General features: G+C 34.0%; 2 protein-coding genes across 2 annotated transcripts; both read right to left on the minus strand.

Annotated features, from left to right (window-relative positions):
- Positions 1–17512: 17512 nt before the first annotated feature.
- LOC131598334 (uncharacterized) lies at positions 17513–20617 on the minus strand. The gene is made up of 4 exons (XM_058870949.1): positions 19925–20617; positions 19592–19780; positions 18076–18127; positions 17513–17970 (listed from the first exon to the last, which is right to left on the minus strand). The coding sequence occupies exons 1-4, from the start codon at positions 20615–20617 to the stop codon at positions 17513–17515; spliced, it is 1392 nt and encodes a 463-aa protein (XP_058726932.1).
- Positions 20618–21289: 672 nt separating this feature from the next.
- On the minus strand, positions 21290–23738 carry LOC131600330 (serine/threonine-protein kinase SAPK1-like). The gene is made up of 9 exons (XM_058872510.1): positions 23538–23738; positions 23361–23435; positions 23180–23281; positions 22966–23019; positions 22776–22868; positions 22593–22685; positions 21912–22016; positions 21712–21810; positions 21290–21623 (listed from the first exon to the last, which is right to left on the minus strand). Exons 1-9 carry the CDS (start codon positions 23655–23657, stop codon positions 21390–21392), a joined length of 975 nt encoding a protein of 324 aa, XP_058728493.1. The 5' UTR covers positions 23658–23738; the 3' UTR covers positions 21290–21389.
- Between the last annotated feature and the right edge of the window lie 2502 nt (positions 23739–26240).

The raw sequence follows: 26240 nt of genomic DNA on the forward strand, positions 1-26240 counted from the left end.
AGAGACTGAATCAGAAATGTTTCGGGTAATCTACTATCTACTATCTATCTACTATCTATCTATCTACTTCTACTATCTACTATCTACTATCTACCATATACTAAACAATTGACCAAAGAGACAAAAATACCCTTTCATGAAAATGAATTTGCACTGCAATTTGGACATGAAAGTAATTAACAAATTAAGCACTACCTTTTTCAACTGTCCTCAAAGAATGTTACACCTGTTCCTTTTTCATTGGTCCAATTTAAAGTAGATAGATAGTAGATAGTAGATAGTAGATTGTAAATAAACTATTTATATTATTTATTTGTACTACAATTTAATAACCACTTTTTAATTAAATTGATTAAAAAATAATAATATTTAATGCTAAGTTCTCCATTTTTGAGATTGTTTTATGAAGTTTCATCTCTTAAATTTAAGCTACCAATGTTGTCACATCAGCACACTCCAATGATTGAAAAAATAAGTATATGAACTTAAGATTTAAGGAATCAATAAGTTCTCATCATTGAAGATGCTCTTAGCACCCCTCTAAAGAGGATTATCACATCCTTAAGAGCATCTCTAATAAGGAGAACTTAGTGATTCCTTAAAGTGTTAAGTTCTTGTTGTTTATTTATTTTTTTACCAATGGAGTGTGATGATGTGGCAATATTGATCTCTTATATTTAAGAGATAGAGTTTGTTGAAGCAATTTGAAAGCTTGAGAACTTAACATTAAAATATTATTATCTTTTAGTCAATACAATTGAAACATTCATTTTATTACTACTATGACATGTTTTTCATTTATGTCAAAATTGTTTTACATTATTATTGTTTTTATTATAATGTATTTTATTTTTCATTATTTATATATTTTTTTTAAATTTACTATATTTTTATATATTAATTATAATTGAATTAATTAATTTAATAGATTCAAAATGTTATGTAAATAAAATAATATAAATTGGTGGGGTCAAATAAATATGTGATAAATGATTTGATTTAATCAGTTGCTTTACTAACAGAACTTGCAAAGTTCTATGCTTTAAGTTGTGTTGTTGCAGAAATTGAAGATTCTCTTTAAAGATCAACATGAGAAGCAACAAGATGAATCAAGCTCTTGGATTCTTGATGGATTCTTGAAGCAAGCTGAGTGCTATGAAGCTTCAGAATCAGAAGCAAGAAGGAAGAATGTTCAGATATTCTGATGATAGAATATGATCTGATTCTGAATGTCTATTTGTTCTGATACATTCTATATGGCTTATATGGCTCTGATACATATTATGTGTTCTGAAACATATTTTATGTTCTAATTCATTCATGCTGACTTTTGTCGTTTAGTTTTGTTCTGTAACATTTCAGGATGTAGAGATGCTCTGATGATGCTCTGGTACATTCAACAATGTTCTGATACAATCTAGCATGAAGTGATGAAAGAAGAAATTCAAGCTCTGAAGCTGTCCAACTGGAAGCAAGAATCAGAAGCTGTGAATGTTCTGAAGATCTAAAGAAATTCAAGTTCTGAAGCTGTCCGAATGGAAGCAGGAATCAGAAGCTGTGAATGTTCTGAAGATCAAAGAAATTCAAGTTCTGAAGCTGTCCTATGGAAGCAGAAATCAGAAGTCATGAATGTTCTGAAGATCAAGCACTGTTAACGTCTCTACCGAAATAATCAGGGAAGTCTTTTATTTATAAAATTCTTCTAGTATTAATTTCAGGGGGAGATTATTCATCTCAGGGGGAGATTGTTAATCTCAGAGGGAGACATATTCACATGCTTATGCTATAGCTGTGTAAATTGTCTTTAGCCGTCTGCTCTTTCTGATCGCAAATTCATATCATTTATATATGTTTTTGTCATCATCAAAAAGGGGGAGATTGTTAGAACAAGATTTGTTCTGATCAATATTCTTAGTTTTGATGATAACAAGGATATGAATTTTGTGTGAGATAATGTGGTACTCTAATACATTGCAATTTCCCTTTCAGGAAATATATAAAGATTATGCACAAATCAGCGCTCAGAAGCTTTGTCTCAGAAGGTTCAGCATGCAACATCAAAACATGGTCTGGCAAGACATCAGAAGATGGTCAAGGCAGAATCAGAACATGGGTCTATGGAAGCATCAGAAGAACTTGAGATCAGAAGCAGAAGCACTGAAGTTCTCATGGTATCACGCTCAGAAGCACTTCAAGGTCAGAAGACAAGAAGATGCTATGCACCAAGCTGTTTGACTCTGATGATATTCAAACGTTGTATACACAAACATCAGATCAGAAGAAAGTACAGGTGGCAGGCTACGCTGACTGACAAAAGGAACGTTGGAAGCTATTAAAGGCAACGTCAGTAGACACAGCGTGAACAAGGCTCGAGGTAGTTGACAAAAGCGTGAAACATTAAATGCAATGCTGTACGGAACACGCAAAGCATTAAATGCTCCCAACGGTCATCTTCTCAAACGCCTATATAAATGAAGTTCTGATGAGAAGCAAGGTTAACGATTTTGAATGAAATTATTCTAAAAAACTTGCTGAAACGCTGTTCAAATCAAAGCTCAGAAACTTCATCTTCATCAAAGCTCACTACATTGCTGTTGTAATATATTAGTGAGATTAAGCTTAAACGTTAAGAGAAATATCACTGTTGTGATTATAGCTTTTCAGAAGCATTGTAATACTCTTAGATTTGATTACATTAATTTGTAAGTAACTAGAGTGATCAAGTGTTGATCAGGATACTCTAGGAAGTCTTAGCTTGTGTCTAAGCAGTTGTAATTAGAGTGATCACGTGGTGGTCAGGATACTCTAAGAAAGTCTTAGCTTGTGTCTAAGCATTTGTTCCTGGAGTGATCAGGTTGTGATCAGGATACTCTAGAAGACTTAGTCGCGGACTAAGTGGAAAACCATTGTAATCTGTTGCGATTAGTGGATTAAATCCTCAGGTGAGGTAAATCACTCCGTGGGGGTGGACTGGAGTAGTTTAGTTAACAACGAACCAGGATAAAAATAACTGTGCAATTTGTTTTTATCGTTCAAGTTTTTAAGACTACACTTATTCAAACCCCCCCTTTCTAAGTGTTTTTCTATCCTTCAGAAGCAAAGTGAAGAATCGAAGTTGCATTACGCATGAAACATCAATGAATCAACTTTGATGGTTGTTCATCTTATCACTTTTCTTGTGAATCAAGCTACCTTGTTTATGGATATCTAAACTCTTTGTGTCGAATTAGATGTAACCGATCTTGATCGTATGTATTTCTTTTGATCTTTATTTTGTGAACTAATTATTAATCGATATAAATGTTAATCTTGCTTTCATGTTATTTCTTTAGGTTGATTTACTATTGACAAATATAACTCAAATCTTGATCTAAGATCATCATCTATCCAAGGCCAAACTCTAGACATAGATTTGGAGTTTTATATTCACTTTGTATCAAAGCTTAAAGTTTATTGTGTTGTTTAATGAGTTGGGACATCATTGATTAAATAATACGGTAAAATATCACAATACCGGTTAGATATAAACAATATTGAATAGTGATATGTGATTATATTGGTTAATAAACTATGTTCACATGCTTGAATGATATATGAGATAGGTTGAAGAAATCTAATCCCGACATGTTTCTTTAATCATTACATTTACAAACACTTACCGTTTTTGCATGAACTTGAATCAATTACCTTTTCACAATTGAAACCCTTATAAAACTCTACCTTAAAACTAATAGTAACTGTGGAACGATGGTGATATCACACTAATCCCAGTGGAGACGATATAAAATACTTTACCCACCTAAAAACATTTCATCAAAATGACGTTGTTGCTGAGGATTGGAGTTTAGATATTGCCGAGGATTGGCGTTTTGAAACTATTAGAAAAATTGTACGGAAGCTCTTGATAGCAAATGTTGAAAACCAAAAAACCACAAGGTTGATTTATATACAAACAAAATCAAAGAGATTAGGGTATGGAGAAGGGGAGAGAGAGATGTGAAATGAGGGTGAGAAAAATGACATTACATTGGTGAATACCCTAATGGGTATATATACACAATTACATTTAGTGGGATACAAGTAACAACAAAATAAAACTAACTTTACCTGTTTGTAACTGGTTACTGCATTCCTATAACCCGTTATAAGTGTTCTAATATTGACTCTTCTAACAATGGTAACCGGTTACCACCAGAGTGTAACTGGTTACACACACGCAAGGACGTGTAAAATTAATAGATTTGTAACCGGTTACCAAAAGTAGTAACCAATTACAATACTTGAAATACTTCATTTTCTTAACAAGATGTCAATTTATCTCCTTGAAGTCAACAATTAAAGTCAAACAACGTTCAAGTGAAGACTTCAGTTTCCTCTATCCTGTAATTTTTCAAGTGATGGTGATCAATCTTGAAGCTATCTCAAGCCTTATCAGTTAGAAGATTCAAGGTTCCAATAAAGTTCTATAGCCAAAGATAATTTGGAAAAGGATCTTGAAACTTCTAAGTTGTGATAAAAAAGAAGTGTGAAATCTCTTTTGGTTCGTGTCTAGTGATCACTGTCTGTAAAAGTATAAGAGTAGTTCTTAAACTACTAAGGAAAATCACACACAGACACATACTTTAAAAACCTCTCTAAAACCTGGAATTCGTTTTACACTTATCTAATGGGTTATGGACTTGTTCTAATCAATTAAGTGGCTTTTGCACATGACATAAATGATTAGCCCATTAGGATTAATTGTTTATCACTTTTGTAACACTTATAATCGATTAGTGACAATGCTAATTACAAAATTTCTTTTTTGAGCTTGACTAATTGACTATACCAAGCACCTAATCGATTAGAATCATTAAAAAACCTATTGATCATTTTTCTTTTTGAGTTAAATTTCTAACTATAAAACGAGGGCTTCTCATTTCAAAATATACCGGAAAACATATTTTGAGTATACTTTCTCGCTCGCTACTCTTTTCTTTTATCTTTTTTATTTCTTCACTACATTTGTCTTGGTGTTTTGAGAGTGAAATTTTATTTTTGAGAGTTTTGTCCTGGTGTTGGAGTATTACTATAGTTTACTTAAGAGGACATTAACTTTAGTGTAAAATCTCTTATGAGAAGTTATTGTTTGGTTTGTAAGCTAAATCAACAAAAACACTTGTTTGGTTTATGAGGTTAGCCATCAAAATCTACGTTTGGTTCGTAAGTTCAGTCAGCCCTAAAAACTCTCATTTGGTCCGTGAGGTAACCCTTCAAAACCTTCCCTTAGTTCCCGAGCTTAGCCCGGTGAAAAAAGTTTGATTTTGAAATTGTCATGATGTAAAATCTCGTGTTTAATTTAGAGGTTAGTCGTTCTCAAAACTCCTCTTTAATTTGGAGGATAACCATTGTGAACCATTTAACATAAACCATATAATCTAGTCTCTGAATCAAACCATTTCGCCCTAACTCTATTAGTACAATTAAGGCAGCTTTCATCCACATTAGAGCATCTTCAATTGGAGACCTAATTTTGGTTGCTTGTGTCATATTTTGTGAGCCCGAATTGTCACATTACATTTAATCAATTTATAAGCAACTTCAATTATTTTTGCTCCAATGGTAATTGTAAATAAGCAATATATATTTGACCCCACCAATTTATATTATTTTATTTACATAACATTTTGAATCTATTAAATTAATTAATTCAATTATAATTAATATATAAAAATATAGTAAATTTAAAAAAAATATATAAATAATGAAAAATAAAATACATTATAATAAAAACAATAATAATGTAAAACAATTTTGACATAAATGAAAAACATGTCATAGTAGTAATAAAATGAATGTTTCAATTGTATTGACTAAAAGATAATAATATTTTAATGTTAAGTTCTCAAGCTTTCAAATTGCTTCAACAAACTCTATCTCTTAAATATAAGAGATCAATATTGCCACATCATCACACTCCATTGGTAAAAAAATAAATAAACAACAAGAACTTAACACTTTAAGGAATCACTAAGTTCTCCTTATTAGAGATGCTCTTAAGGATGTGATAATCCTCTTTAGAGGGGTGCTAAGAGCATCTTCAATGGTGAGAACTTATTGATTCCTTAAATCTTAAGTTCATATACTTATTTTTTCAATCATTGGAGTGTGCTGATGTGACAACATTGGTAGCTTAAATTTAAGAGATGAAACTTCATAAAACAATCTCAAAAATGGAGAACTTAGCATTAAATATTATTATTTTTTAATCAATTTAATTAAAAAGTGGTTATTAAATTGTAGTACAAATAAATAATATAAATAGTTTATTTACAATCTACTATCTACTATCTACTATCTATCTACTTTAAATTGGACCAATGAAAAAGGAACAGGTGTAACATTCTTTGAGGACAGTTGAAAAAGGTAGTGCTTAATTTGTTAATTACTTTCATGTCCAAATTGCAGTGCAAATTTATTTTCATGAAAGGGTATTTTTGTCTCTTTGGTCAATTGTTTAGTATATGGTAGATAGTAGTTCTCCCCCTTTTTGTCATATCATCAAAAACATAAAAGATTCAGATAAAAACAAAAAGAAACACACGGAAGAAAAGGATGATTTTCATTGAAGATCAAACAGACAAGTACAGAAGTACACGAAGAGAAGGAAGACAAGATGCAGCAAAAGCAAAAACAAAACAACTAAGACTCAATCTAAGATGACCCTAGCCTTGACAAGATCTTGGCCAGCATCTCTTGAACCCCATTGTTGTGCTCATTCTGCTTCTCTATGAAAGCTCTAAACTCAGCATTGACTGAGCTTTGCTCATCCTGGTTCTTTTGAAGAACTTCCAGAGTCCTTGCAAGACGGGAAGGTTCATCAGAAGAAGCTTCACAGCTTCTATCCAACGGGATGGCATTGTGATCTGTAGCTTCCATTGATAGATCATTTGCAGGGATTTCCTCAACAGGAACTGATTCAGCAACATGATCTTCTACATCTGCTTCTTGCATTGAAGCATCTCCATAATCTGCAGCTGGAATCTCAGAATCTCCATTCTCAAGTGCCTGAAGAATGGCAGCTAGATTCCTGGGGGCAGAAGGACCTTCAACTTCTGGTGGGTCAACAACTTCTGGAATGACCAAGCTTGGGTCTTCCTTAGAAGGGTTTTCCCTCAGAAAGTCAAAGAGGGTCTTGAAATCCCCGAGCAGAACTGGATATTGAGGTCTCCAGACCACAATCTCCCTGCAAGGATTAGCTTCCAATGCAGCAGCCAGTCTTGCTTCTTCCAATTCATCCACAAAGGGCTTTTCTTCCAAGGTATATCTTCCTCTAAGACGAGCAAACCAGAAGTCTTCATAGCTTCTCAGAATTCCACGAGGCCGTGGATCAGCTTCTACACAGGCTTCCTGAAGTTCCATAAAGAGAGCATCTGATTTTCTGCGTAAGATTCTCCAGAACTTCCGCATAGCGACGTCATTCAAGCCAGAACTTTCAACAATTCTGAGGGTGTCAAAGATACTTCTGAGATTCCTCTTTACTTTTTCAAAAATTACACCAATAGGGTAGACAAGGCGGGATTTTATTTTGGTTTTTGAAAAGGCAGGGTTGGGGATGAAATAAGGTTGAGGTTCTCTATCCAATCTATAAGAAGATTCTGCTTCAGTATCAGAATCTAACACTACCACTTCAGCTTCAAGACGAGGCTTGGGAGTGTAGTTGCAATCACGGAGCAGCTGTTCATGTGATGCAGAGGTTGGAAGATCAGAACCACTATGGTTGTTTTGAGAGGTAGAAGGAATGGGTTCAAAGTTGGCATGGGGAGGAGGTTGAGAGATGGAGATATTAGTGTGAGGTGGAAAGAGAGTTTGAAGGGGTGGTATATCCAGAACAGGATTGATGGTGGGTGGAGAAGAAGGAATAGTTACAGGAGAAGATGGAGGTGTAAGAACATGGACAGTTATAGGTGATTCTGATGTGGCTTTTTCTGGTTCAGGGATAGGGGCAACCGCTATTGGTGCAACTTCTGAAATACCAGCAGGAGTAGAATCAGGTTCAGAAATACATATACCTTTGGATGCTTTCTGAAGAGCTTTGACCATAGCCTCAGTCTTCTTCTGCTTCTTACTCTTCGGCTCTTCAACAATCTTTGTTTTGCCGCTAGAGATCTCTTTCCTTCTGACGCTTGCCAGAACTTCCTGTTGATTCACAGCCTCTTGAACAACATTTTCTTCATCGGATTCTTGAAGAATCATCTTCCTTTTTCTGGTTTTCTTCTTCTCAACAACTTCAACAATCTCAGCATTGTTATTTGACTTCTTCTTCTTTTTCTCAGCTTCCTTCTTTTTCTTCTCAAAATCAACAGAAACAGCCTTAACAACCTTTGCAATGACTTCTTCTGGGACCACTTCTTTCTCAGTGGTAGCAGCAACTTTCTGAACAACCTTCACTCGATTACCAGAAGGATGATCAAACTTTCTTTTGGTCCTTTCTTCCTTCTTGCAATTTATTTTAATTGGAGCACCTTTCTCTTGATCTTTAAGACTTTTATCCTCTTTTTGTGACTTCAGATACCTAGTTCTGACTTCTGGTACCTCACTATTGAAGAAGGTTTCAAATTCAGCTAGAACTGGTTCTCTTCTGATTCTTGTTCCAGCAAGAGGTTGGGGAGTCTTAATGATAGCCTTAATCACTTTCATCTTCTTTAAAGTGAAAGCATTCAGACAGGCCCCAGTTGTGACAGCAAGGTCTTTGATAATACCTTCAGATTCCAGGTCCTCAACAATCTTGGAATGAACTAGAAGATTTGAGATAATTCTACCAAACGGAATGATGGTACAACTTTTTTCTCTGAAGGCATTTCTGGACTCCTTCACAGCCTTCCACATATGGTTGAAGATAATGTAGATAGCATCAACCTTCTTCTTAGTGGCAATGCAGTACAGAATGTATTTTTGCTCATTGTTGACGAAGTCAGAAGCATGTGTTCCTTTCCTGTGATAGAAACACCCAAGAAGAATCTTGGTCCAGATTTTGTAGAGATCTCTCAAGTCCTTGACATTCTTTGTTTCATTTATGTCTGGGTAGAGAGTAGATAAAACATCTTTCCAATTTACCCTTTGATCGATTTCAAAAGCTCCCTCAGCGTTTCTCAGATCAAACATCATCCTTAGGATGTTCTCAGTCACTACCACAAACTTTCCATGGACGAAGGACAAGATTGATTTAGGGGCGACAACTGCATGTACCTAGAATTCCTTGACAAGATCTGGGTAGACTGGTCCACAGAACTCAGCAAACAACGAAGTCCATCCTTGAAAAATTATATCTTCTTTGAGATGAAATTCGTGTTCTTCAATGTTATCCAAATCAACCATGAGTTCACATAGAACTTCTAATTTATCCTTAGGAATGGAGCACGCAGCGACTGGAGTGAGTTCCTGATTTTCTTCATCTTGAATATGGAGAAGAGTAGATGAACCAACATTTTGAGATGAAGAAGCAGCCATTAAAACAGAATGAACAGCTAGGAAGAACAAATTTTGGGTTTTCGGTTAGGGTTTTAGAAGCAACTAAGAAGTTTTCTAAAGAGAGAATGCAAGAAGAAAGAGAGACACGGAGCGAAAAAGATATATGAGATGATTTGAAAAGAATATATAGAGACGGATTAAAAAAAATGCAATAAGATTAGAAAATGAACAGTTACAGAATCAAGAGAAATCAATTTACATTAATTGATAAGTGACGTTAGGTGAGAGAACGTGGTAAATGAAATGATTTAACACAGTTACCTAGATCGACGTCTTTTCAACTGCACGCTTTTTACTAACCGTACAGACACACGTTCACCATCCGAAAATAGATGACAGCTGTAATTTTCCTGAATAGACTTTACGCCTTCTAATTCTGATCACTGCTTCTGATTGTAATTCTTTAGAAATGATCTTGTTCTGATAGGATCATCTTTCTTCCCAAGGATCACATCTTCTGAATGAGCTGAGGCAAGTCTAGGTGATCTTCTGACTGTTGGCTCTTCAGAAATCCTGAGATTCTCTAAAGATGCAGCAACTTGATCTTCTGATCCATTGCTTCTGAGACTGCCAGCTTCTGCAGCTTTGCTTCTTGGTTCTACTGCTTCTGATATATCAATATCACAATCTGCAAAATTCTCAAACTGCTTTGGTTTTTCAAGACCAAGCTTATCATCAAACCTGATATTGATTGATTCTTCTACAATCAATGTTTCAGTATTGTATACTCTGTAGCCTTTAGAGCGTTCAGAATATCCAAGAAGGAAACACTTTTGTGCTTTAGAATCAAACTTACCAAGATGATCTTTAGTATTCAGAATAAAACATACACATCCAAAAGGATGGAAATATGAAATGTTGGGCTTTCTGTTCTTCCACAATTCATAAGGAGTCTTATTTAGAATAGGTCTGATAGAGATTTTATTCTCAATATAACACGCAGTGTTTATTGCTTCTGCCCAGAAATGCTTAGCCATATTGGTTTCATTGATCATGGTTCTGGCCATTTCTTGTAGAGTCCTATTCTTTCGCTCTACAACTCCATTTTGCTGTGGAGTTATAGGACAAGAGAAATCATGGGCAATACCATTTTCTTTGAAGAACTCCTCAAAGACTTTGTTCTTAAATTCGCCACCATGATCACTTCTTACCTTTAGGATTTTACACTCTTTCTCAGATTGGATCTGAGTGCAGAATTCAACGAACACTGAATGAGACTCATCCTTGTGTTTCAAGAACTTTACCCATGTCCAGCGGCTATAATCATCAACGATGACTAATCCATATTTCTTCCCTCTGATAGATGTTGTTTTGACTGGGCCAAACAGATCAATGTGCAAGAGTTCTAACGGCCTTAAGGTAGAAACAACATTCTTAGACTTGAATGCAGGTCTGGAGAACTTGCCCTTCTGACATGCTTCATAGAGAGCATCTGATTTGAATTTCAAATTTGGGAGTCCTCTGACCAGATTTAGTTTGTTAATCTGAGAAATCTTTCTCAAACTAGCATGACCTAATCTTCTGTGCCAGATCCATTGCTCTTCAGAAATAGACATAAGACAAGTCACCTTCTGCTTCTCAAGATCAGAAAGATCAATCTTATAAATGTTGTTCTTTCTCTTACCTGTAAATAGGATTGAGCCATCCTTCTGACTTACAGCCTTGCAAGACTTTTGATTAAAGATTATGTCATAACCATTGTCACTTAATTGACTTATGGACAATAAGTTATGCGATAATCCTTCAACAAGAAGTACATTAGTTATGGAAGGAGAGTTACCAAGACTTATGGTTCCAGAGCCAATGATTTTGCCTTCTGATCTCCTCCAAACTTGACTTCTCCACCTGGTTTAAGCACCAGGTCTTGGAATGTAGACCTTCTTCCCGTCATGTGTCGCGAGCACCCAGAGTCCAGGTACCATGACATGTTGCTTTTTGTCCTCTTTGCCGCCAAGGATATCTGCAACAGAAATTATCTTCTCCTTAGGTACCCACAATTTCTTGGGTCCTTTCTTGTTAGTTCTCCTCAAGTTCTGATTGAACTTGGGATTAGCAAAATATTTAACAGGAGGAACAGCATGACATTCTTTAGGTTTGTCAGCATGATATTTCTTAGGATGTGTCACAAGCTTCTTGGTGTGAACAGTGTTAAACTTCTGTGCATGTGAAGTGAGCCTAATATCATGTGCATGGCCATATTTGAATTGATCATACAATGGCTTGTATGTGATCTTCAGATCATCAATAGGTTCAAATTTATGTGAGGTATCACCCTCATAGCCAAAACCAAACCTTCTGTATCCAGAAACACCATATATCATAGAAGCAAGATGACTTCTGCCAATACTTCTAGATAAGAACTTTCTGAAGCTCGAGTCATATTCTTTCAGAATATGATTCATGCTAGGAATGGATTTTTCTGTTTCCGAAGGAGATCCACTATCTTTGGATAGATTTAAAACTTTTTCCTTCAGTTCAGAATTTTCCACTTCCAGCTTCTTAGTTTCAAATTCAAACTGCTTCTTCAGCTTTTTGTATTTGATACTAAGATGAGCCTTGAGTTCCAGAAGTTCTGTTAAACTGGAAACTAACTCTTCTCTAGATAGTTCAGAAAATACCTCTTCAGAATTTGATTCTGATGTAGATTCTGATCCATCATCTTCTGTAGCCATCAACGCGAAGTTGGCCTGCTCTCCTTCAGAGTCTGATTCTGATTCTGATTCAGAATCATCCCATGTTGCCATAAGACCTTTCTTCTTATGAAACTTCTTCTTGGGATTCTCCTTCTGAAGTTTTGGACACTCGTTCTTGTAATGTCCAGGCTCATTGCACTCATAGCAGACAACCTTCTTCTTGTCAGATCTTCTGTCACCAGAAGATTCTCCTCGTTCAAATCTCTTTGAGCTTCTGAAGCCTCTGAACTTCCTTTGCTTGCTCTTCCAGAGTTGGTTTACCCTTATGGAGATCATGGACAGTTCATCTTCTTCTTCAGATTCTGATTCTTCAGGATCTTCTTCTCTAGCCTGAAAAGCATTAGTGTATTTTTTAACATTAGATTTTAATGCAATAGACTTACCTTTCTTCTGAGGCTCGTTTGCGTCCAGCTCTATGTCATTTCTTCTCAAGGCACTGATAAGCTCTTCCAAAGAAACTTCATTCAGATTCTTGGCAATCTTGAATGCAGTCACCATTGGACCCTATCTTCTGGGTAAGCTTCTGATAATCTTCTTTACATGACCAGCCTTGGTGTAGCCTTTATCCAGAACTCTCAATCCAGCAGTTAGAGTTTGAAATCTTGAGAACATCTTCTCAATATCTTCATCATCCTCCATCTTGAAGGCTTCATATTTCTGGATTAGAGCAAGAGCTTTAGTCTCCTTGACTTGAGCATTTCCTTCATGGGTCATTTTCAATGACTCATATATATCATGGGCAGTTTCCCTGTTAGATATCTTCTCATACTCAGCATGAGAGATAGCATTCAGCAAAACAGTCCTACATTTATGATGATTCTTGAAAAGCTTCTTTTGATCATCATCAATTTCTTGCCTTGTAAACCTTACGCCACTGGCTTTAACTGGATGTTTGTAACCATCCATCAGAAGATCCCATAATTCACCATCTAGACCAAGAAAATAACTTTCCAGTTTATCTTTCCAGTATTCAAAGTTTTCACCATCAAATACTGGTGGTCTAGTATAACCATTGTTACCATTGTATTGCTCAGCAGAGCCAGATGTAGATGCAGTTGGATTTGTTTGAACTTCACCAGCCATCTTTTACTGAAGCGTTTTTCTCTTCCTGAATCTTTTCTAAACACGGTTAAGTGCTTGCACCTTAGAACCGGCGCTCTGATACCAATTGAAGGATAGAAAAACACTTAGAAAGAGGGGGTTTGAATAAGTGTAGTCTTAAAAACTTGAACGATAAAAACAAATTGCACAGTTATTTTTATCCTGGTTCGTTGTTAACTAAACTACTCCAGTCCATCCCCCACGGAGTGATTTACCTCACCTGAGGATTTAATCCACTAATCGCAACAGATTACAATGGTTTTCCACTTAGTCCGCGGCTAAGTCTTCTAGAGTATCCTGATCACAACCTGATCACTCCAGGAACAAATGCTTAGACACAAGCTAAGACTTTCTTAGAGTATCCTGACCACCACGTGATCACTCTAATTACAACTGCTTAGACACAAGCTAATACTTCCTAGAGTATCCTGATCAACACTTGATCACTCTAGTTACTTACAAATTAATGTAATCAAATCTAAGAGTATTACAATGCTTCTGAAAAGCTATAATCACAACAGTGATATTTCTCTTAACGTTTAAGCTTAATCTCACTAATATATTACAACAGCAATGTAGTGAGCTTTGATGAAGATGAAGTTTCTGAGCTTTGATTTGAACAGCATTTCAGCAAGTTTTTCAGAATAATTTCATTCAAAATCGTTAACCTTGCTTCTCATCAGAACTTCATTTATATAGGCGTTTGAGAAGATGACCGTTGGGAGCATTTAATGCTTTGCGTGTTCCGTACAGCATTGCATTTAATGTTTCACGCTTTTGTCAACTACCTCGAGCCTTATTCACGCTGTGTCTACTGACGTTGCCTTTAATAGCTTCCAACGTTCCTTTTGTCAGTCAGCGTAGCCTGCCACCTGTACTTTCTTCTGATCTGATGTTTGTGTATACAACGTTTGAATATCATCAGAGTCAAACAGCTTGGTGCATAGCATCTTCTTGTCTTCTGACCTTGAAGTGCTTCTGAGCGTGATACCATGAGAACTTCAGTGCTTCTGCTTCTGATCTCAAGTTCTTCTGATGCTTCCATAGACCCATGTTCTGATTCTGCCTTGACCATCTTCTGATGTCTTGCCAGACCATGTCCTGATGTTGCATGCTGAACCTTCTGAGACAAAGCTTCTGAGCGCTGATTTGTGCATACTCTTTATATATTTCCTGAAAGGGAAATTGCAATGTATTAGAGTACCACATTATCTCACACAAAATTCATATCCTTGTTATCATCAAAACTAAGAATATTGATCAGAACAAATCTTGTTCTAACAGCTTCTACAATGTATTTTGCTTCTTTCTCTCTCTAAAAATGGATTGAATGCGAACAAACCTACAAATTGAACCATAAATGATTAAATTGTACGATGTTTAGTTGATAGACTAAAAAATGATTTTTTAAACTAAAAGATGGGTTTAACACGTATTTATGATTAATCGAGTTAAAAGGGATCATTAATCTATACTAAATATTAACCTAATTTGCCCTGTAATAGTAGTATCATACATCATATCACACATATCATACAACATATGCAAGATAAAACATAGTATTGGTTGTCATATTAGGACAAATGATTTTTATATATAATAATATGTTGCATATCATACGTCATATGCAAGAGCTATAAATTTGGCAATACCTTTTTTATCTATAATTTTTTTAAAGAACCATCTCTAGTTAAATCCACAATGATTTTTGTGTTAGAATGATGTTGTTTGGTTTGTTCTAATGCTTAGTATGTTTTTTATCCAACATGACTTTGTTTTAATTTAGGTACGCAATCTTTCATCAATGCCTTTTACTCTAACAAGGAGATCTTTATTTGTGAACTCATCAGTAACACCTCTGATGTTAGTTTTTGATTTTTTTTTTAGCTTTTTTTTTATGTATTATTGATGTAATTTTATGTTGGATATGTGATTTATACATGTTATACGTTTAAATTGAAATTAATTAGTAGTGTTTGCACTTTTATTTGTATTTCAAATTGTTGTTTAACTTATAGTACCATAAATTTTAGGGTTTGATTCTGGTTATTGAGCTAATACATTAATTTTACATGTTTTGGTGTAATTACTCCGTTTAAATATTGTTATATTTCTATTTTTCACTTTCATAACTATTTGCATGTCTTGTTTAATTTGATAGGGTTTTTGTAGCTTAATATGTTATATTTTATTATGTTGTTGTGTTACATTCCTTTGATTACTGTTAGTTTTTTTTGAAAGGAAAACAAAAATATAAATAAATAAAAAGATACGAGGGAACTCTGGAAGAAAGGCACAAGGAGTAAAAATCGGAATCAAAACCAACAAGAACAAGAAAAAAACACTAGCTAAAACAACCCTAACCCAACTCAAAACTAAACTACAAGAATAAAACAAACAGAAAAATCAGCAAAAGATATGGCTAGAGCTATCCAATACAAGGATACTTGGAGAAACACCATAACCACAAGAACACATTCAATGGAGGTCAAAACCACTCACCCTTATTGGCTTAGGAATATGATAAGATTCTCCATCAAGACCGAGAAAACACAGGAATTTTGAAGGAGCCTAACTAGACCAAATGGCCTGAAGGACTACATCTACTGTAGAAACCTGGTGACCAGGGAGGAACACACGGGGCAGAAGACGAGAATAAACATAAGACATGGAATAAACTCCATCACTCGACTCACACCACCTCCACACACCCCCCTCAACAGTTGGGGTGAAGCCACTATCACAAATTATAAATTTTTAAAAAAGGGTCATCTCATAATCAAAGAGAAAAGGTATCCTCCATTTGAGATCCCAAATTCAACTCTTTCTCTCTCCCATCTCCCAACCTCCCCCACAGAATTAGATGTCTGGTTAGAAATCAAGAAACGCCTAGGGAATTGTTCGAGACGAGCAAAATAGATTACCAGCAACAGTATGTTTGATATTCGGTGATGGATGAGAAAAAAGGGATTGTACCTGCAAGGCACTCTAATGCACAAGTAAGAAAGAGAACAACAAGTTACAACAGAAAGTATGAGATTGTGGGTAAAGTTTGGGTTACCTTGCCCTCTAGAGGTAGAGGGCTATTTATAGTGTGCTCCTTGGTGAATATTGGGTCACGCTATATTTGTGGGCCTGGGCATGATTTCCAGGCCCAAAATATAGGAGATAGTTGACTAGGTCTTGGCCAGCTGAGCTCAAGAGACTAGCTGTTGTCGGGGACGAATGCCTAGCGTGCTCAGATAAATCTTAATCAAGGTAGATCTAGGGATTAGCCGTGCCCAGTAGAAAGGGGAGCTTTTCTTCTGTCGGTTCTAGGATTAGACCAAATGATTATTGGGCCGCTTCATGCTAATAAGTGGATTGGACCTATTGGAATAATTAGGTCAGTCCATAGCAGGAATCTAAGACAAAGAGGAGAGTTCCCACCCCAAGTATTCTCCTAGAAAAAAGTGAGGAGACCATAGCGAACTTTTAGAGAAAGCCCATCTCTGAACCAATCAAAAGGGTCACCTACTCTAAACCCAAGAAGGGAAGCCTCTCTCCACCAAGGAGAGGCCGATCCAAGGCAGCCAACTCTCCCACCTATAATGGAAGAGGTGGGGGATACACCATATATAGCAGTGAGAATATCACGCCAAATGTTAGAAGCCCTAGAAAGTAGATGCCACCTTAACTTTCCTAACAGGGACAAGTTGACTAACCGAAGGTCGTGAACACAAGCCCCCCTAATTTCTTAGGCTTACAAACATCCTCCTTTTTGACCAAGAAATCTTAGACTCCCCTTTCACAACTCCCTAAAGAAACCTCCTCTGAATCTTCACTCTCTTTTTCCAAACCACGACATGCATCTTTGAAAAAGATAGGAAAAAATAGGAATGGCATTAAGAATATAGTTAAGGAGGGTCACTCTACCGTCCAATAAAACATACTGATGCTTCTACTAAAGAAGCGGTCTAGAAATAAGATTAACAAGAGATTCACACGTAGTTGCTAAATGGGGATTAACTCCAACGGGGAGCCCAAGGTACTTGAAAGAGAGGGACTTCTGCTTACAGTGGAAGAACTTACAAGCAAGATCTAAGAAAGTCTGGTTAGGATTCACCCCAATAAGAGGCTCTTAGAAAAGTTCACACGAAGTTCTGGGGCAAGCTTAAAACCACGGAGAATAGCCTTGATGGTCCGGAGATAATTGTATAGCCTCCATACTAAACATGAGAGACCACCACATTTGATGCCCTAACTCTAACACCAGACAAAAGATACAGCTCAACCGCCCTAAAAATCAGACTACTTAGGCCTTCAGCTACCAGGAGGAAAAGGAATGTAGCTAGGAGGTCACCTTGCTTCAGCACCTTTTGGATACTAATTCTATGGGTCGGACAACCATTAACCAAGATCGTCAGATTATCAGAAAACACATAAACTCTAATCCAGCTCCGCCACTTATCATTAAACCCAAATGTATAGAGCATATAGTCAAGGAAAGACCAGCTAACAAAATCATAGGCTTTCTTAAAAACAACTTTAAAGAGGAGGAAAAATTTCTTACTACGCTTAACAAGGTCCACAAGCCCATTTACAACAACCACCTCATCCACTAAGAGTCTACCTTTGAAAAAAAGGGGCTGACTAAGAGATGATCTTATCCAGGACACTGGAAAGCCTAAAATCCAAAACCTTAGAAAGCTTATAGAGAGACCCGACCACTAAGAGGTTAACCTTGTCTTCGCTGAGGCGACCAGTAAAACATATCCTACAAAAAATTCACCACTAACAACATACTCAAGAACAATAGCCAAATGAGTAGGTGTCACAAATACCTTCATAAAAAAATAACATAATTGTGATTAAAAATATATTGTGAAGCCCTAATCAATATCTAGAAAAAAACAAACTCGAATTGATTACCTCTTTGAACCTGATGATATTTGGAAGCTTTAATGATTGATGGTTAATTATTTCCCCTTGAACATTCGCATTAATCCACATATATCACAATGAGGTGAAATCTAGTGACAAAATCTAACCATAATTAAGCTTAATAAATAGTAAGTATAATTAAATTTGAAAAACTTTATTTCCTCTTTCAATGTAATTGATAGCAACAAGCCCTGTAGCTCTGTGTTATGTGCTTGGCCAACCTATTAACACTCAAGTTTCTTTAATTAAAAAAATTTAATGTCGATAGTTAATTTTTTAAATATCAATAAAGATAATAATTATATTCAATTAACTTTCTTATTATAATAAAAATAGTTATATTCAATCAATTTTTGTCTTTAATAATATTAGAACAATACAATACATTGTGTACTGATTTTAATGGTTATTGTCTTTTTGTTTATATATTAAAACTAATATAAATGTAATAAATATAAAAAATATTAAAAATTAATTTTAAAGAAAAAATATGTTAAAGATAATTTTATATATTTATTGTCAATTTTCCTCCTCCGAAAAATTAACAAATTATATGCATTTCCATTGTGATTAATGTATAAGCATATGTGCATCCTATCTTTTTTTAATAAGCAACTTCTTGTATTAAAAAGATAGGAGCACTAGGGGTACTCCAACCCTTACAAGAAAAGAGAAGTAACACAAGATTCGCCTACAGCTTCACACACACATTATTGTGCCAAATAGCTCTTCAATATCCACAACAGCATTATTGAATACTATATCATTTATCTGCCTCCAAATACCCCAACAAATTGTTAACCAAATGGCACTGATCCTGCTTCGCGCCATATTTCCTCCCATGAACTCAATACAGTTAATCAAATGTGTGTAACAATCAGTATTTAAAGGAATGTCTACCTCTAGCCATCGATAAATCTTCCTCCAAAGAGGCTGTAGGGTCGGACAAGACAGCATGACATGGTTTAAGTCTTCCTCTTGCATTTGATAGAAAACGCTCAGTGCCTCTTGCCGTTGAGTAATAATGCTCCTTATACGAAGTTGCGCTCTCGTTACCAACCTATCCAACACAAGCCTCCGACTAAAAAATTTTAGTTTGGAAGGAACTGAAGCCCCCCAAATAATACGCAACCCCTTTTGCCTTAGAAATTCCACCTCTGCTCCTCTCAAAGAAAGATTCAGCAAGTTATAGCAAGATATAACAGTCGAATGGCCAAACAATGACGTCTGGAACTTGTACAACCAGATTAAAGCCCAGCAAAATATCTTCCAGGTCTGACAGTTCCTCTGTTGCCTCTCTCCCGTACACATCTTCCCCATTCCTGATCCTCCACTGCCACCCTACACCATTATGCCAAACATACGTTTCCAAACCATAGAGATTTCCAAAATAAAGCTATATTTCCATCGCCCAATTTAACATAAATTTTACTTAGGATTCCATGAGGCTCTTCGCACACAGCCATGACATCCCTCCACCATAAAGAATCTGAGTTGTTTGGGGTATATTCTGCTCCCTTCAAAATCCTCTCCCTAACATCTCCATATCTCCCCTGCAACAACTCTTTTCATATAGCATCATCTTCAGTCAACATTCTCCAAATCCATTTGAATATCAATGCGGTATTGAAGCAACTAATGTCCTTAATGTTCATCCCACCTAATTCTCTTGACTTGCATATGGTATCCCAACTAACCCACGCCAAACTCCTCTTACCCGCTGCCCCTTGCCACAAGAAATCCCTTTGGATTGTAATGATTTGGTGCACCACTTTCACTGGCAGATTATAGAAAGACAGTTGATAGATTGGGAGATTTGTCAAAACAGAATTTATTAATGTGAACCTTCCCCCGAACGATAAATTCCTGCTCTTCCAAGCTGACAACTTTGACTTCATTGTCTTGATAACCGAATTCCAAAAATTAACTTTCCGATGACTACCACCAATCATAATGCCTAGAAACTTACAAGGAAATTGATCTAATTTACATCCCAAGAATTGAGATGAAGCCTCCAAATCATACTCCCTCATGCCAATACCATAGAGCTTGCTTTTACTGAAGTTTATTTTTAGACCAGAAACCATCTCAAACCCTCGAAAAATAGCCTTAAGAGCCCATAGGTTATCTAGAGATCCATCCCCAATCATTAGCGTGTCGTCAGCAAAATGTAGTAACGTGTACTCTACTTCCTCTGAAATTCGGAATCCGTTGTAGCTTCCTCTGTTGACTTCCCGCCTTACCAACTCAGCCAAACCTTCAGCAACAATAGTAAACAGAAAAGGAGACAGTGGATCACCTTGGCGGAGTCCCCTTGAAACAGAAAATTCTGACGTCGGGCTTCCGTTGACTAAAATAGACATTGAACTAGTGGAAACCACCGCTTCCATCCATGCCAGTCATCTTTCACCAAATCCCATCCTTCTCAACATAAACCGTAAATAGTTCCAATCGACACAATCGTATGCCTGCGTGAAATCAACTTTAAAGACCAAACAATTTCTTTTTTTCCTCTTTGCCATATCTATGATCTCATTTATCACCAGAACACCATCAAGAATTTGCCTCCCCGAAATAAAAGCTGTCTGTTATTAGCTACTAGTTTTCTAATGTATCTCCTCAATCTAGCACCAAGCAGTTTTGAAATAATTTTGAGCATTCCATTGATAAGACAGATCGGCCATCCTACCTAATAAACTCCTAACCATAATTCCACATTCTTTCCACCTGGTTTCTTTTTTCCTACTTAAATAATTTTTTCTAAGCTTTATTATTTTAATTAAATAAACTATTTTCCTCTTGGTTTTTCTAAATTAAATTTTTTACTAAATTTTTTAATTCTGACTAAACATGCTTTTATAATTAAGTTAAAAAATTCAAGAATTATATTGTAAAGAATATATTTACTTTTGTATTATTATATCTAGACAATCAAATGAGATTATGAGACATTCTTAAAACACATAGTATAAGAGGTGTTCCAATCACAAACATCAAACAACAATCCTCCAAAAATACTTCTCTTTGACATTTTTCTTAATCTTAATTATGTTTTGCTTAAGATAATTTATTTATGTCCAAAATATATGTAGAATTACCACATAATAATAACAATAATAATACTAATAATATTTGTAAACATTCAATGACCACATAAATTGGTCACACACAATCACCACTGTGGTCAACCTTCTCTTCAATCTCATCGACATCATCAGCATCTATTGAACATGGAATCATTGCTTCTCGTACAATTCCCATAATTTCATCCACACTTTGACTTGTTATTTCTTCTTTTTCTGATTTCTTGCTACATTTTCTATCATTCTCCACCACTTCTCTAGGCATGTTCTTCAAAAACCAAGGGTGTTGTTTTATCTCTAACACTGTAATCCTCTTTAACAAACAAAATAAATAAATAATAATTACTTCATTAATCTTTAACCTTTCATTTTCACATCCAGAAGTTATAATATATTTATACCTTAGTTGGATCGACAACAAAAATACGAGATAAAAGTTGACTACAGTCTGGTGATACACGTATATAATCAGGTATAGAGTATTCAACATTCATTATTTTCTGCAAACAAACCAAAAATTAATTAGAGTTTTTATTTTCCATGATAAATCAAAGATATTAGTTAATTATATAGAAGTTTTTAATTGAAGTTTATAATTTACCGCAATATTCTTTCTAAAATTTCTGGGATCATCTGGGTCTTCAAATGGATATGATCCAACTAGCATAACATAAAGAGTTACACCACATGACCATACATCTGCCATCTACATAATTGGCAATTTGTGAATATAAATACGGTATTCATGAAATTACCATATGTTGTAATGTTCTTGAAGTGAGTTTGTTTAAATGACAAATATATTATACTAGTATAAGTTAAAGGAAAAGGGGCTACATGTGGTTTCTTAAGAGGTTTGACATAAAGTAGAAAGGTGCACAAGAAAAGACTAACACAAAAAACAAAAACATATAAATTTAGGGTTTAAACAACAAACCAAGAGAAAAACTATCAAAGAAAATGGTGCAACTTTTTAGAGTTTAGGGTTTAAAATTTAAGGTTTAAAATTTAGGGTTTAAGATTTAATCAAATCATATAATTAAAATATTTTGCAATAATTGTCGTGTGCTGAAGATCTCATTGTCATTTTCAAATTTCATCGAATCTCAAATATTTACAGACATATTTAAATATAAATTATCTGTTTTGGTAAAAATATATTGAAAGTAATAACTAAAGGGTATTTTTATCAATCCAAATTCTACTAGTCAAATTTAAACATAATCCTTTCACCTTGATAGTATGTGCCATTGCATAGTTAATAAGCAAAATTTAATAATACCTTTCCATCATACTCCTTTCTAGACAAAATCTCAGGTGCAATGTATGCAGGTGTTCCAACTGTTGATTTAGGTTGAGAGTGGAGTATAGCAGACTACAATTGTAAATTAAATTAAATATATCAAACCATTACTTTATAAAAAATATCATTAATTTCATGAGTTTAATGTTATTTATTATTAACCTTGGAGAAACCAAAGTCACAAATTTTAAGCTGAGGAATTGGATTTCCATCCAATAGAGTGTTTTCCAATTTCAAGTCTCTATGACAAATTTCCTGTGGCAGTCAAATGTATAAGATTATATTATATTACATTATATATAACAAAATTAATATAAGTAACATTAAAAAATTACAATCTTTTATAATTTACCATGGAATGACAATAGCTAACTCCAGATATTAGTTGTTGAAAGAAATATCTTGCCTGTAACATTTTAAATTCATAAAAAAAATATCAATGTTTAATACTCCTATCAAAATAAAATATAAATAAAAAATATATATAAAATTGATGTGTCTAATTAAATATTACAATCGATTTCATTTTCGAATACTTTATATGAAAATATATAACAATTTACGACCTCATCTTCACTAAATCGACCGGCCAAACATATTCTATCAAAAAGTTCACCACCAGCAGCATACTCAAGAACAATAGCCAAATGAGTAGGTGTCACAAAAACCTGAATCAAATAATAACATAATTTTGATTCAAAAAATGCTGCGTAATTAATCCGATAAAAAAAATCTCTAATTAATTACCTCTTTGAATCTGATGATATTTGGATGCCTTAAAGATTGATGGTTAATTATCTCCCTTTGAACATTCTCATCAATCTGCCCATATCACAATGAGGTGAAATCTTGTGAGAAAATCTAATAATAATAATAATAATTAAGCTTAATAAATAGTTGATATAAATAAATAAATGTGAAAACCTTATATCCTCTTTCAATATATTTGATAGCAACAAGCTCTCCTGTGCTGATGTGTTTGGCCAACCTAGCCACACCAAAGTTCCCTGAACCAATATCCCTCAATATCTTGTAACGTTCCATTAATATATTTTTCACACTCTAAAAGTATTGTTTAAGAGAAGAATGAATGAATGAGAAACAATTTAGTCAATCAAAACTCAACTAATATTGTAATGGAAATGAGAAGGGGAAAATAACAAAGAAATGGTTACTTGGGTTAGGATGATGTTTTGATTTTATTTTAATTTTTCTCTTTACTGAAAAAAGGGTACTCTTTTTTGACTATTATTTAAAAATTAATTTTAAATTAATTTTAGTCAATTTTTTAACTTTTAATATTTAATTTATTAAATATCAATAAATATAGTTTAATAATTTATCTTTTTTTTTAAAATATAAAATCCAAAAAATATATTATTCTATTCAATTAACTTTCTTATTATTCTAAAAATAATTATAGTCAATAAATTTGTATCTTTATTAATACTAGTTTTGAATTTAGAACCATAAAATTGCGTTAGTTTTTTAATGGTTGTTGTCATTGTTTATATATTAAAAATAAAAGTAATATGACTATAATAAATAATATATTTAAATTGAATTTCAAAAACAAAATATATTAAAGGTAATTTTATATATTTATTTTCATTTCGCCTTCTCAAAAAAATAAAACAAAATACATATACTTTTATTGTGAATAGGGGTGAAAATAGATTACGTTAACTAATAGGAGCTTAAACTACAGACCTTGATCTGGTCAATTTTTGTTTTTAATAGAAAATACATAGATTTTTTTATTAGTCTATTTAGTTAAAAGTATAGATCACATATTATAAATTTTTTTTTTAAGATTATCAGGTCGGCCTATTTCAATATAGAATAATTTTATTATTATTATTATTATTTATACTTTGAATCAAAATACAAAAAAAAATTAAAAAAAATATCTTGAAGAATTTATGAAAATAAATTGAAAAATATCTTATGAACTGTGTCATAAGTTGCTTTCATAAATTCTACAAGGTTACGTGGTTCTGAGTAGCAAATATTTGCGGGTTGATTCATTTTAGCAAAAGATTCTTAAGTTGTATTCGAACGACATTGCTTCCCAAAACATGGATAATTGAACATTTCCATCACTTCAAGAATGGATTACTGAATCTGGATCATCACATATTGTTGCGATCATCATATTCGAGTAGAACATGTTTGATATTCTCATGTGGAAGCGTTGCTTGCATCATCGCAAAATGGACGAAGCGTCTTTAATTTTATTAGAAGGTTTTGAATTGAAGACCCAAAAGGCAAAAGCTTTGAATGATTTGAGATTATTTTTATGTAAGAGAGAAGCATCAGACCAGAAGCTAAGTATGGCCATCAATCCAAGTAATCGGGCAGCTGAAATGAGAAGTACGCCCAGACCTCTACTTTTTCATCCCAAAAACTTTTTAGGAAATTTGTGAGGTGAACCTAGGTTCATTTTATTAATGTATTTTGAATGGAAAACAAGCATCAGACCACAAGCTAAGTATGACCAACAATCCAAGTACTCGTGAATCAGAGAGACAATTACGTCCAACGAATTCTTTTTCACTCCAAGTTTATCAAGAAAAGAGTTTCGAAATGATGACTTGACATTAGATCAAGTGTTTGATTATGAAAATATTTAAATGAATGTTGAAAAGGCACTTGATGTTGGATCAAGCACCCACGTTGTGTTTGATTGAATTTGAACCTCAAAAGAGCTTGACGTTAGATCAAGCGTTTTTATTTTAAAAATTTTAATTTTAAGATGGCAAGTTATTTAATTAATTCAATTAACAAACTAACTAAATAAAAACAAAAATAAGAAACAAGTAAAAGTATTACACTTCATGGAAATGGATCTACATTTGTCTATTGGGAATATTATGCAAATAAAATGAAAAAGAGCATACAAAAATGAAATGCAAACCAAACAATAAAACACAAACAAAATAATATCACATGAAAATGGTGCAAGTTATTTGAATGATTTTGATTTATTTTGAAAGAAATTTATTTTTGAGGTCAAGATACTTAATTAAATCCATTAAATTGAATTAACCAATTGAAATAACTTTAATCAATTAATCAAAAACAATAAGAATGATTAGAGATTTAATCAATTGAAATAACTTCAATCAATTATTTAGGCTTAAAAAACAATAACCAAAATCAATCAATCGAAATAACTTTAACCAATTAAATTGAGGTCGATTTGAGAAAGATTAACAAAATTAGTCAACTGAAATAACTTCAATCAGCTACTTAGGTTAATAAACGATTAACAAATTCAACCAATTAAAATTAGTTTAATCAATTAATTAAATTAATTAGCAAAATCAAGTAATCAATATCAACTAATTTTTTTAAAATAAAAGTTTTAAATGGTTTAATGAATTATGGAAAATAAAATAGAAATAGAGTGGTGTAAAAATGAGAGAGGAGTGATGGCAAGTAAGTAAAAAAGAAGTTGGGCTCAACTGAACTGAAGCCCAATGTTTCTTTTACTTTTTCTAAAAAAACAAGGGGATGAGGGGTGTAAGTAGGGCTGTTCTTGATACAGTTTTATTAGAAAATTGAACTGAACCGAACCATTATATAAGGTCAATCGAATTGAAGAAAATCGTTTAAATTTTTTTA

The sequence above is a fragment of the Vicia villosa genome, linkage group LG4, assembly GCF_029867415.1.
Source record: "Vicia villosa cultivar HV-30 ecotype Madison, WI linkage group LG4, Vvil1.0, whole genome shotgun sequence".
Taxonomy (NCBI): Eukaryota; Viridiplantae; Streptophyta; class Magnoliopsida; order Fabales; family Fabaceae; genus Vicia; species Vicia villosa.

What these genes read in the sequence shown, in the direction of transcription:
- LOC131598334 (XM_058870949.1), bottom strand. Translation starts at nt 20,617, where the DNA reads ATGGAAGCGGTGGTTTCCACTAGTTCAATGTCTATTTTAGTCAACGGA. An exon ending in AATCTCTATGGTTTGGAAAC is followed by an intron (nt 18,128 to 19,591) that starts GTATGTTTGGCA and finishes TTTTTTATGAAG; the next exon opens with GTATTTGTGACACCTACTCA. An exon ending in TCTTGAGTATGTTGTTAGTG is followed by an intron (nt 17,971 to 18,075) that starts GTGAATTTTTTG and finishes TTTGGATTTTAG; the next exon opens with GCTTTCCAGTGTCCTGGATA.
- LOC131600330 (XM_058872510.1), bottom strand. Translation starts at nt 23,657, where the DNA reads ATGGAACGTTACAAGATATTGAGGGATATTGGTTCAGGGAACTTTGGT. An exon ending in GTGACTTTGGTTTCTCCAAG is followed by an intron (nt 22,686 to 22,775) that starts GTTAATAATAAA and finishes TTACAATTGTAG; the next exon opens with TCTGCTATACTCCACTCTCA. An exon ending in GAAAGGAGTATGATGGAAAG is followed by an intron (nt 22,017 to 22,592) that starts GTATTATTAAAT and finishes CCAATTATGTAG; the next exon opens with ATGGCAGATGTATGGTCATG.